The 13,811-nt window shown below is 44.0% G+C and overlaps 1 protein-coding gene across 1 annotated transcript in view; it reads left to right on the forward strand.

Moving 5' to 3' along the window:
- The window catches only part of spryd3 (SPRY domain containing 3), a 56,353-nt gene that overhangs the window by 1,639 nt on the left and 40,903 nt on the right, over nucleotides 1-13,811 (forward strand). Inside the window, exons 2-6 of the mRNA XM_027288332.1 lie at nucleotides 1,321-1,448; nucleotides 2,697-2,772; nucleotides 5,975-6,099; nucleotides 7,617-7,752; nucleotides 7,875-8,063. Of these exons, the coding sequence (XP_027144133.1) occupies nucleotides 1,321-1,448; nucleotides 2,697-2,772; nucleotides 5,975-6,099; nucleotides 7,617-7,752; nucleotides 7,875-8,063 (654 nt within the window). The remainder of the gene's footprint in view (nucleotides 1-1,320; nucleotides 1,449-2,696; nucleotides 2,773-5,974; nucleotides 6,100-7,616; nucleotides 7,753-7,874; nucleotides 8,064-13,811) is intronic.

Below are 13,811 nucleotides of genomic sequence, written 5' to 3' on the forward strand. Positions count from 1 at the left end.
TGTTCAGATTGCGGTGTTTTACCGACCATTCGTTTTACCTCCCTGTCATATTTCAGCCCGTAACTAATCGTGGATGTCTGCACGCTACGCACTGTCTGCATGACCATGACGCGACCATGGAACAAGATGATATCGAACAAAACATCACAGCCTTCTCACTCAAAGATGGTGATGGTGGGTAAAAGATGTTTCAGAGAGTCGTCACTCAAGGTGGCAGTTTGAGAACCGGTGTTGTAGAAAATAAATGTTAGTCTCGGACCTACATGTGTGAATGATTTGCGTTACTAAAAGACCCATTTATTAAATTGAATAAGCGTACAGAAGACGGGCTCTTTGATGTAGACTGTAGTTCCTCTGACGTTCAACGTGACGCCTCTCTTTGAAGTCCTTGTTTCTGCGTCTTGTGTTTTATGACACCGTGAAGTCAACATCTTCAAGCTGTGAAGTGACCTAAGGATACAGCTACAAGAGCAGTCAGTGTCCCACAAATCCTCTGAAGTCTAACTTAAACCCCCTCATGCAGACGATGAACGACGCCTGGCTCTGCCACCCGTTCGCTCAGGGCGATCCGAACTTTTCTTGTTTGTCGTTCCCCGTTGGTGGAACGTCCTACCAGTTCCTCTCTACCTTCACAAACCTCCAGCTCTTCAGAGAGGACCTCCTCTCCAACACTACCAACACCTGGAAATGATAAATCTGTCCTAGAACGAGTTCTACTTAATGCTGCACTAACGTGTCCTTGTCGCTTTGGATAAAAGCAAAAAATGTAAATGTAGCGACAAAGCGTGGGATTAAACCATCAGTGAGAATTTCCCTAATGTGAAAGCGATGAAATATTTTAGAGTTGCAAAGGGATGGAAAGATTTCCGGTAAATTTTCAGCCTAACTTCCCATGGAAAGAATTAAATCTTCCAAATCGGAGATTTTCCATAGGCATTTTGGAAATGGAAATTAACTGGGATGATTTAGTAATCAGGGGTAAGCCAGCATCGTCAGGGCCAAACTTTGTGAATTCCTGGTTTATTCTTGTTTATTCCCATAAATTCCTTGGAAAGTTTCCAACAACAAATTTTGCAACCCTAATTTTGAACCGTGGCCACATGTTGGTGTGACAAGATAAATAAAAACAGGCGCTTCCACATAAAAGCATCCGGACACATGCATGAGCGGAGCCGTGTAGTCGGTACACAGTAACGACGCCGTGATTCAGCTTCCTCCTCGCTGTGTTTGCTTTTTTCTCTCATTGCACAACCTGCTGAACTTTATGGCTTTAAGTGCCAATTTTTTTTCCTCCGACACTGTCCCATTCTCCTCATTCAGATGGATGACATCAACGTACTACACCACAGATGCCTCCTGAACCTGAGGCGTCGGATCAGAGATATCGGGGATGGACGGCCGGCGCAGGAACGATACATGAGGCTACAGAAGGACGGAGACACTCTCAGGTCAGCCTCGGCGGGGCCGACTGATGTGATCGCGTGGCTTTGTTGGACTGGGTGTAACAGTTGTGTGTTGTGTTTGTTTGTCTCTTTATGAAGTCTTAGCGTGGTCAGTATCTGCGTTAATACGATATGACGGATCAGACCAATGCATTCCTAGCTAGGAGGGAAGAAGGTACTAGTTTTATTATATTCTGTCTCCCCTGTTTTCTCCAAACTTGTAATGTTTGTATTTGGGGAGAGGGTGGGGGGTGAAAATCACTGACTCACAACAGATATTAAACCCAAACAGGTCTTAATTCTTTCAGTAAAAAAAGAAATGTCACTGTCAGGCTTGTTTCAAGGTCAGTGCCCAGGCAGTATTTTCCAAAACATCTCAACTGTCCCCGCTGAGTTTCTCTAATTTAATTTTAGTTTGAAAGTTTTTTTTGTTTTACAGTAAGGCCACATTAAAACATGATGTGTGTGTGTGTGTGTGTGTGGGGGGGGTGAGAGAAACAATGAAGCAATCGGGAAATAACTTTTTATTTTGCTGATTAACCGGCTTTATTGACGCCGGCGCTCGCTCGCTCTCATTTACTTTCTACGTCTCTCAACCACACCCGTCTCTCTCTCTCTCACAACACAAAACAAATGAAACTTCTTCGTGTCTCTATTTCGCAGCGTAAATTTCAGTCAGACTCAGATTTAGAAGCTTAGATAGAGAGAGTTTTAGATCTGTGGAGGTTTGACCGAGATGATCCGAGCGTTTCATTTTGGCGGCCTCAGTGTGACGTCAGGCTACGTTTTTTGTTTCTCCATAAGTTGGATCTGGCTGAACTTCTCCATCGCAGGTTGCTGCCTTCGGCCAGTTTTGGTTTGAATGCAGCCTAAACCTTTAATCTATAGTAATAACTTGTGAGTGTAATTCTCTATTCTAAAGATGTTTGCCTTTTTAAATCAGCTGCTTTATACGATGTCAGATATTCAACACATTACAGTGGTGATACAAATCAATATTTGTCCGTGCACATGTTCAGTTTCTCCTTCCTGTACATGCTTATGTAAAGCTGGTGATCATCGTGTCTTATAGCCAATAAATCCCGTGCGATAGATATCTCACATCACTGTCTTATAATCGTTGATAATCTTTGTCACGTGTCGGTGCAGCGTGACTGTGACGGCCGTTCTTGGAGCCGTGTTTGTGATTGTGCATACAGCAGTCCGACCTCGCAGAAGTCGCCCCATTGTTAACCTGTAATTTCTTCTCTGTAGTTACCAAGGGAACTCTGAAGAGGTGGGTTGCTATGTGGCTGGCCATCCTTTATCAAAGGGAAACTGCTACTTTGAGGTAAGGCTGGTGGATTGTGATGCTGTAAGTCAGCCTCTGACATGTTATTGTAACTGTTAGCTCTCCAAGATTTTCTTATTGTGCAACATTAACTGTGTTGCTGTCCATCTCCTCTTTTTTTTTTTTTTGTGGATATATGGTAATCATTAGAAAACAAGCAGACTGTTGGCCCTTTGCACAATCATTCATTTTGTAGTGTTGGGTGTGTGTGGGGGGGGGATTATTCACAATATGATAGGCTTACCACATACCATCGTCCCTGTGTGTGCCCAAGATTGCTTTACCATCCAGACGGCAATTTTATCCCCTGGAATCTCACTGCTGACAATTTTCTCAACTTCATATTAAATTCTGCGTGCCCCCCTACAGTCCCGGTTCAACAGTGCAAAAACCACTACCTCAAAAATGTCCTCGATGCATTGGAATGAGGAATAGGGTGTTGGTTAGGTGGTATCTCTGAGCACAAAGATTAGTCCAACACACAGCCGACTTTACAGCAGGAGAAACTCTCGGACGTTTAGCACAGCCGAGGTGTCGGAGCTTAATCGTTTTCATACATACAGAAGCGCGTGAGGAGGAGGAGGAGGAGGAGGAGGAGGAGGAAGGAAAAGTATCTCTGTGATTTAGCACAGGAAAGTTGCAAGAGTTCAGCCATAAATTTTACGTGCAGAGGTCTGCAGTGTGTTATTTATGAGCCGGCTTGCCTGTGCACGGTTTTACGTCAGAGCGGGCCTTGTGACGTGTGATCCAGAGACGGCAGGTGAAGCAGGCGTACTTCCTCGTCTGGATTTTTGTTTTTAAGCCTTCAGGAGGGAAAGAAAAAAAAAAAAAAAATCAAGGCTATACGTTATCCCGTGAGCCGACGTCATTCTGCTGAGCTGCAAATAGAGCCAGACAGGACCGCGCGTGGCGTCGGAGTCTAGTAGTTACAGCAAGGTCTCCCCTAAATTATTTACTTCTTCCCTATACTTATCAGATTTTTCCTTTTTTTTTTTTTTTAAGATGACATATGTTGAAACATTTCATATTCGCTTCAGTCGGATTTGAAACAGGCTGAAAAATGTGCTTGGACATTTGTTGTCATGGCTGTGAGTCGTTCCCAGATTCAGGCCAGATGTGACATTTCTTTGAAATGTGATGTCAAACTCTCTCATACGACCTCCACATGTCTCTCTCTCTTCCATAGCAAGAAAAGTTTATAGATAACAATGTTTATGTGTTAAATGAGAGTAACATCCAGAGCCTGATGGATCTCCCTGACATTTAATTTGGATGGATGGATTTTAGTGTATGCTCATTACCCCCGAGTTTTACGCTACTTCATCCTCCGCTCTGTGACGCACATGCTGTCACTTTCCCAGATATCTCAAAAAAGTTGGGAACGTTTATTCTGACAAAGGTCAGACCCGTGTCGACATATGCGTCACTGCTATCCTCAGTGTTCCTCCGCGTCCTGTCACCGCCGGCGCTGCTGCAATCTTCTCCACTTTGTCTTCGTCCGTCTTCGACAAGCATTCCGCTTGTTGTAATAAGATTTATGAGAATATTTCACATCGACATAACTAAGCGGCTCGTCGCTGAGCAGATTCCACATCCCCGCATGCCATACCGTGCTCTGTTTTGACTTTTAGTCTGATCATATAGACGCAGATGATATTTAAACAGTTCAAGTGTGGATGTGGTAACGTGCCAAGGCCAAGAACTTAGCTCTTTAACAAGGCTGGAATTCAAGACCTGGAATTTTCGTTATGGCAGCGATTGGGGGGGTCCGGGCTGGAGAGGGAGGTAGATAATGCGGGAGGGAGGTAGGTGGGGAAGGAGGGAAAGAAAGGCAGTTAGACCCGATGGGTCTATTCTTCTACTCTGTGTCTGGCTGCGTCACCTTTCACCTATTTCCACTGTGATCGGGCTCAGCCAGCTGGCTGACGCTTTCCGTTTTCAGCCAGCTTTTGGACGTTTTCCCCCGGGCTGCCACCGGAGCTCTGGACCAGAGAGTCAGTCGGTGCAACATTTTCATGCGACTATTGTTGTGGCCAAAAATATCACAGTAATCTGACTGTGTATTGCAGCTTAGTTGCACTCTGCAGATGAACGATCATGAAGTGGAGTAACACAAAAAGCAGGCTGGTTGTTTCAAACTTAACACAGTCGCAGTGTGTCTGATTCTCAGATTTATGTTTTCATAGATGCTCTGATCTGTCTGTGAGGTTAATAAAGCAAAATCAGATGAGAGGAGGTGCTGTGCTACTGAATTAATTAGATTTCAGGTTTAATTCCACGTGTCTCTGATCCATCAACCAGGTAAGCATCTAAAAAGTTTGAGGAATTAGTTTCAGTCCAGGTCACATCGGGGTTTGGATTGGACGTGGTGGCTCAGACATTTACCTCTCTGCTCTCACTCACTCTGAGTAATAGTAACTAATATGAGCTGAACTGTCTTCTTAACTCATCACAAAACACACTTCATGCAGAATCAGAGTCATCAAAACTCTTTGGTTGGTCTCTCAGATTTCCAATGATCCCCAACAAAGTTTGGCCGATATAAATCCTCAAGCCGCCTGAAATAGAAATGAAATCTTTCTGTTTTTGTAAAAGGAGTCTGGTCCGGTGGATTTGAAAAGACGGCAGGTAGCAGCTTCAGTTCCCCCTCGAAAACAATTCAAAACACGCGAACTGATATTTTCTTTCAGCCACTACGAGCTGTTTTTAAAAAAAGTTATCTTCACTTGCATTTTCATGGATGCTTAAGACGCCCAAACTAACGATATCATACATGCCACATTTCCAAAGGTCATATTTTTATGTGGTGAACTTCAGGATTTGCCGTTTTAGTGTGCAAGTTTGATCCAACCCACGTGTCTATAAGATTGTCCGGAGCAGCAATGGACCCTCACAGGACGGAATAGTGATGGACTGCAACGTTCATGATGCCCTCTGAAAATTAAGCATTTGACCACGATATGAAACTTTGATACCGGCACATCTGTACTCTGGACAGTCGTGTAGCCGTGCAGGGAGTCAGATTCTGGGTTTGAGACTAGCGAGACATACTGAGGGCTCAGAAAGGCCGAGGTTAGGTCATTTAACCCAGATGAGTAAGTAAAAACTATGAAGTCCTGCTCCAAGTGTGGCAGTCTCTTAAAATAACTCATCAGTGCCACAGTTGTAGTTACAGTCTCTCTCTGTCTCTGTCTCTCTGTAGGTGACAATAGTGGACACGGGGGTGAGGGGGACCATTGCTGTGGGCCTGGTGCCTAAATTCTACAGGCTGGACCACCAGCCTGGCTGGCTGCCATACTCTGTAGCTTACCACGCTGACAACGGCAAGTAAGTCAAACCGCAGTCTTCTACTCGGCAGTGCAGCGTTGGTTTCTTGCATGGTTTGAGAAAATGGATTGTGGCCTGTTGATGCTGCATCCACACATAACTGCAGCAGTAATTCCCCGTGTCGTTCTCCGGAGCTCTTTACTCTTTCTTTACTCGCATTTTTTCACCGACATAAAACTCGCTGGTCGCATAGAGATGTTGTTTTTGGCCTGACGGTTGTGAAGCTTTCACACTTGATTATTGTTTATAGGGCTTCAGCTAACGTCATTTGTGGATTTATGTAATCAAAAAGAAATATAGCTGAAAATAATGAAAATTTCTCAGAGCTCAGGATTGCTTGTTTTTTTTCTGACCAATAGTCCAAAAAAATAAAGCAGCAGAACCGAGGAGCTGGTTTTGAAAATGACTCGACTGTTTGGAAAAAGTTGCAGGAGAAAATACAAGCAGGAAGCTAACTGCAGTTCCTCAAACGTCCACTTGAGGCTGGCTCCAGAAGTGAGTCAGTCTCCATAAGTCCCCATGTTAGACAGCAGAAATAAACATGTTTACAGCCTGGTACAAAAAACAGTTTTGGTCTCTGTAGCTAATTTCCCCGTTCATGACAACTGTACTGAGGGTGAATTTATATACAACTCACCTGTTCACATTATATTAAGGCTTAAAGTTATGCAGGATTAAGAGCGAGGACGCTTTGATTGACAGGTAGGTGTCGTTACAAATTGCTTGTTTGAACAACCCGCCTCAGGTCCGCTGATGATCCACGTCTGGGTGACGTCACGTCTCTTTCTATATGCTGTCCGTAGGGATGGGATTTTTCTGATTCCGATTCCTTTACCGATTCTCATTTTGGGAAAAAAAGGAGAACAAACAGTTTGATCAGCATCAACTTTGTTTAGTTTTACAAATGTTTTACAAAGAAGCACATCGTGCTAACATGGTCGGCAGTGTGTTACTTACCGCAGTTACCTGCCTAGTAACCGCAGAGGTGGTCATAGCCTGGCTGCTGCTAGGTTGAGATTCATCTCCAGTCGTGTCAAAAACACGACATTCATTTAAAAATATCGCATGTTGTGTGCGCAAATGTTTCTGCATGTTCGTCGTGTTCCCTCCCGACGCTGTTATCTCCACTTTGCAATGATTGCAAGTCGCCCTGTTGCCGTCTGTTTTGGTAAAATGCAGCCAAACTTTGGAGCGTTTGAACAGACTGTGTAACATTGTTTACTACTGACTGCACTGCACGTGCCAAACTTGCGTAAGTTACGTGGCGTAATTAGTCGTGCTTTCTGGAATTGATGAGAGAATCGTTGGATAAACTGCCAAACGACACAGTCGGTGGTGCCGGCTTTGTTGCTTCGCCACAGACTCCTGAGTACGAGCATAAATTCAACTTTAGGTTCACTCAGACGTGGATTTTGAGTTTCCTTGAAGACGTGAGGATCACGCTGTCCCTTCACCAGCAAGAAGAGTTAAAGCGATTAAAGCATTTATTAACATTTTTGTCTCTACACTCTTCCTAGGCTGTACAATGGAAACCCTGTGGGGCAACAATTCGGACCAAAGTGTGCTCAGGGTGACCGCATCGGCTGTGGAATCCACTCTGAAAATATAGAAGCAGGTTTCACAACAGTCTTTTTCACCAAAAACGGCAAAGAGGTAAACGTTTGTAATCTGAACGACATCCTGCAACGCAACGTTACATCATCTTCTGTTTGTACAGCGCGGTGTTTGTCTCCGTCTCTTCACCTGTTGTTTCCTTACATTCCTCTCCCACGCAGGTCGGTTCGGTGGAGGTTCCTGTGTCCGCAGAGGGGCTGTTCCCCGCCGTAGGGATGCACTCCATGGGGGAGGAGGTGAAGGTTGACCTGCAGGCGGAGTGGCTCCTGGACGAAGATGATAGCATGATGATGGTGGACAGCCATGAAGATGAGTGGGCGCGGCTTTACGACGTCCGGGTTAGCGGCACGGTAAGAAGCAGAAGGAGCCTCTGTTGTTTTTCTCCCGGTTGAAGGAACACTCGACGTTTGAGTTACGTGCACAGACTCAGGTGTTCAGCGTTCGACAGGTCCTGGGTGGAGGCCATGATTAATATTTCTTGTAACTGTAGGTGTGTTGGAAGAAAGAAAAACACGAGCACCCCACCGAAACTGATGACTCAAAGTGTCTGCAGACCTGGAATCACTTGACTTTTTTTAATTTAACCGTTTGGACCATAAAACGTGAAAAATAACAAACACTTCACTTAGAAAGTGAAGCCAAAGAAACTCTGAATGATTAATGTGAGACAGAAAATCAAACAAATCTGATTCATTATGAGAACAAGTCTGTATGTTCTAATAAATCTAGATTACTTTGTCAGTTCACTAAATGATTAGTCTATTAATCACTTCAAGGTTCAAGGTAATCTTTATTCTTAATCCCCGAGCAGTAACAACACAAACATAAATAACAAACAACCAGGAAATTAACAATTAATACACGCCACAAAACAAGTGTGCGTACACCTCACATGGAGTTTGCGTGTTCTCCCCGGCTTCCTCCCACAGTCCAAAGACGTGAACTTATCCGCTGAACTTATCCCATCCGCTGGGATGGACCTGATGAGGATAAGAGGTTACAGATGATGGATGGATCTTCCTGCGTCTCCGGCCTGGTGGTCGGTCCTGGTCACGTACAGACTGCTGAGGTCGTTCAGAGCGTCGTGCTGCACACTTTGACTAAACTCCGCTGTCTGTTTTTGTTTAAACGTGCGAACAGTTTCAATAAAACATTCACATAAAAGCGCTGATGAGCTTTCGACTTGTGAGTCGAAGGTCAACCTTTTATCAATGATAGTGCCGTGGTACTCGTTTTCTTCCGAACTCACCTCAGCACTTTTAGAAATAATGACCATGATGATGCGGCGTACTAACACATTAGTGGTCAAACCCATCACATACCTTCTTATATTTAATGTTTTTCCAGCGTCTATCTCGTGAATGTGACAGATTACCTTGTGGTTTTCTCTCCTGTTGTTGCTCGTCCCCCGTGTTTGTTTTTACTCTTCCAGCCGCCTGTTCCTGAGCAAATCCCTCTTTGTTGACACGTGTTGCTTAAATTCAGAGAAAGATCCCAACACAATCACTTGAATTTGAATTTTCTTTCTCTTACTCAGTGCGTGATCCTGCCCGTGACTGGATTTTAGTCACCTCCAGAGTGTTTTTGGAAATTCCTTCATAACATCAACACAGGGATTTCCCTCCACTTTGTGTAGAAAACAGGTCCAGTAACAAGATAAACAGCAGACTCGCAGCGAAGACGTCTGTTCAGTTCCCTCTTTGCTGCATCAGAGTCAGGAATTATGCAACACTTTGGCGAATCTGCCAGCAAAGCTTAGGCACACAAGTTTGGTAACACACCGACTTATTCATCTGCAGATAAATCAGGATCGGGATTTTCAGACTCGTCTGATGCAAAGGCACCGCCGTCAGCTGTCGGATGTGGCAGAACATTTTATTACATTATAATCATTTTAATTACAGTAATGACTTGGAGTCCCATGTTATCATACCCCAATTAAATATATTGCACATAACTAATTTCCTTTGGTTTTCACACGTCCACAGGGTCGAAATATTTATTTACCTGCGAGATGTTTTACTTGACACTGATGCACATAATCTGCAGGCTGAGAGACCAAAACAGAGACCAATGTGCCACAGGAAGAGCAGTTGTCAATCAAAGCGTCCACGCTCTTAACCCTGCATAACTTTAAGCCTTAATATAATGTGAACAGGTGAGTTGTATATAAATTCACCCTCAGTACAGTTGTCATGAACGGGGAAATTAGCTACAGAGACCAAAACTGTTTTTTGTACCAGGCTGTAAACATGTTTATTTCTGCTGTCTAACATGGGGACTTATGGAGACACTTCTGGAGCCAGCCTCAAGTGGACGTTTGAGGAACTGCAGTTTTTTGGCACTTCCTGAATTCATTTCTCAGCCGCGGAGGTTAACGCTTGGTTACAACCTGCAACTAGATGCCACTAAATCTTACACACCTTTATCGGCGACGGCCTGATATTGATCTGAAGTTAGATTTCTACAGTGAGCGATCAGTTTTACAGCCTTGAACTAAATACTACTTTACTGAGAATGTTCAGTTCTGTGTTTCCTCGACGGGTTAGCCTCAAGCCTCTTTCTTAAGTTAGTGTCACAGGACTAATGTTCTGCGTTCCATCACGATCTGCTGTGTTTTTTTAATTTTTCCCGTTCATTCTGTGATTATCAATCATTCAGTAATTACCTCCAGCAAGCCTGATCAGGTTTGTAGTTTGTCAGCGGTGTCAGTTCAGAGCAGCTTCTCCTGTGGAGATGCAGCGAGTAAGGTAAGGCTAAAGGCAGCGTCTTTGTTTTTGTAGAAAATAGGAAAGGTCTGTGTGTTCTTTTTTTTTTTTTTTTTTCCATCATGCTGCCCCGTCTCTAACCTCAGTCAGGTTGATTTGTCTCCGTTGCGGTGCTGTGCTTTGGGTTTTCTGGGAACGCTGACAGTCACTCTGTTTTTTGTTTTGTTTTGTTCTTTTACGCACTTGTTTCAATTCATTCAGAATTTCCAGAGTAAATCAGCGGGACAGTATCATTTCCCGAACAGAACAGAGAATACGGCACATCTGTATCGTAAGGAGTCACACTGTGACATGATCCAAACGGTCAAAAGATTGTGAAGCTTTTGCAGACGAATTTGTAATTTTGGGTTCTGTAATTAAAATGTTCTGGACTCGACTTTGTTTAGTGGCACCAATGAGGATACGCAGGCCAACGTGCATCTCCTTAAATATTTAAATCCACTACAGAGACAAGAAAAACTGTAAATGTCAGCTGGGAAATTCTTAAAAAAGTTACAGTGATCTTCTATAGATCTTCGATCTATTGTGATCTATCATCTTCATCGTCATCTTTTTTATTTCATTTATATTATTCTCTCTCACAAAGTGAATGTAAAGCATGTCATGTCTTCAGGGTACGTAACGAAAGCACGACATGACAAGATAATGAACGGTATTAACCGCCTTTGCTCGTGTCGAGGTGGCGATATCTGGGAGTGAAATCGGATGCTGAACTATGAGAACTACGAGACCTGGATGTTGCAACAGCGAACCCTCAATCGGCTTTTGTTCAGAAATACCACACGAGGTGAGGAAATGTTCAACGTTCACGCGTTCCCTCAGGAATGATAAATCTCGTGACTTTGCTGCTGCTCTTAATGAGGATTAACAAACGTCTCTCAGTGGAGGTGAGAAGGATCCTGACTTTTTGAGCAGAGCTTTAAATAAATCTTCTCTGTGTGGCTTGTGCGCAGATTTTCACACGGTATTCAGAAGGCTGCTTTCTTCCACAAATATTGACCTGAATATTTAATATTACTGATACGGTTATGCCTGCAATAGACAAACATCTGGCTCACTCCTTAGCGACTTCCCTCACCAGCTCCAGAAGAACGATGTGTTTTAATTCAGAGTTTTATTGACAAAGACACGTTTTAACGTTGTCTTTAAGTCCATCAAATCTACTGTATATGTGTAAAACATACATAGCTAATGCTTTGACATTTAAAAAAGCCGGAGCTGATAACTGAAACCTGAAATCATCTGATGCTTATTTAGCCTCCGGGGAAAAACAGCCAGTGTTTCTGGGCTTCCAGTGTAGTGATATATATTTATCCGTGCCAAGACTTCCTTTGCTGTGTCTGATTAGGAACTTCATACAAGAATGAGAGAAATATTTCTGCTAATCTCTGTGAACAAACATCTGCATGAGAATGCAATAAAGAAAGGTCGTTGGATGATAGCCGATGGGGTTTCGCGGTTGCATTCCACCTCTTTCGCTCTCCGCGAGGACTGTTTACCTGCAACCAAACCCGCTCAAACGTGATTTGTGAATGCTTCTCAGACCACAAACGGAAACCAGAACATCTCGGCCCCTCGCTCGCAGATTCTTTTTAACATTAACATTATAGCGTTTAGCTCTGGTCGGGGCTGTTTTTTCTCCGGCACAGACTAAACTATGATTCACGTTTTTGTTTTAGCCACTTAAATGGAATCCAGTACGTTATCAGCTGTATTCCCACCACTTCCCTTTACAGTAGTGAACTGTAACACCTTTGTTCTGTGTTAAGGTGTGAGCTCTCATCGCCCCCACCACCACCACCACCACCACCTCCTCTTCCTTCTCCAACTTCAAAACGTAACCACAAGACTACAGGCTTTCATTGATACAGGAGAGAGGGAGGCCAGGCTGTGTGTGTGTGTGTGTGTGCGTCCCGTATGTGGTTACGTGATAAACGTGTCTATCCTCCGTGGTACACAATCATCTGCCACACACACTCAGAGTACAGAGGCCATCATCTTCCCTGAAAGCAGACAGAGGTCATAAAAGCAGAGAGCTGTGGGTGAGAAGGATGATTCAACCGGGAGTCTTGCTCTCTCTACGTCTCTGTCTGTCTTTCTGTCTGTCTGTCTTTCTGTCTGTCTGTCTCTCCCTTCTGTTTTTCTGGACCAAGGCACAATGGCATGAAATGTGTTGGTGGAGCCAAGTGCCTGGCAGTCCACCAGGTTGTAAAAATTCAATAAGTGGAGTAACGGGACTCGCAGGAATCTTTTACTCTTTCTCATGTGGTTGGAGGTTTTCACAGCTGGGGTGCCCGACTGCATGGTCCGCTCATCAGTCCAGCCGTGACTCCTTCCTTTAGTTTCTCTCTCTTAGTTTTCTCTCATGAGTAATCTACCATTAGCCCTTCAGATCCCCGATGTGGTCATCACCGTGAGTTTTTTTTTTTAAGCGAGCGATAAGGCTGATAAGGCCGTCAAGTTTTGACAAGTACAGAGATTTAGTAGAAAGACGGGGAAGGGCGTGGGACTGAAAGTGGCAGCTGTAGCCACTTCCTGTAATAACAGAATGTTTTTGGTTTGTGGAGCAGCAACAGAAAGAAAAGGAAAGTGTGTCAGAGGAAATGAGAAGATAGGAGGAGGAATAACGTGAAAACAGAGGGTTATGTCAGCCGCACGGTGGTCTCACTTAATCTCTCTGATGGTTTAGACTTCTAATTCATTTCATTGTGTGGTTTCAACCAGAGCTCAAGCTGCCTCAACTTTTCCAACTGTCTCCTCTGGATCTTTGAACACACAACGCTCCTCTCCTCTTTCCTTTTATCCTTGTCTCCTCTCTCCTTCTTTCCACTCTCTTTTTCCCTCTCCTCTCCTCTATACTCGACTTGTCTCCTCTTCTTTATCCTTGAACCTTCTCCTGTGTCCATACTGTTTCTCTTCTACCCTTGTCTCCTCTTGCTCTCCTCTTATCCATCCTTGGTTCCTCTCTTCTCCTCTATCCTTGACTCATCTCCTCTTCTTTATCTTTGAATCATTTCCTGTATGCATGTTGCATCTTCTCTATCCTTGTCTCCTCTCCTGGTTTCTCCTCTATTCTTGACTCCTCTCCTCTTGTCTTGAATACTCTCTTCTTCTGCATCCTTAACTCATCTCCTCCATCCTTGGTTCTTCTCTTCTCTTCTCTTCTCCACTTTCTTGGTTTTGTCCTCCAGCCTTAACTCCTCTCTGTTTGGTTCTTCTTTTCTCTCTGACTCCTCTCTTCTCTTTCCTTGACTCCTCTCTCCCTGACTCTTCTCCTCTCCTCTCTGCTTGACTCCTCTGTGTTTGGTTCTTCTACTCTCCTCTTGACTC

This window comes from Larimichthys crocea, chromosome XV (genome assembly GCF_000972845.2).
Source record: "Larimichthys crocea isolate SSNF chromosome XV, L_crocea_2.0, whole genome shotgun sequence".
NCBI classification, from domain to species: Eukaryota; Metazoa; Chordata; class Actinopteri; family Sciaenidae; genus Larimichthys; species Larimichthys crocea.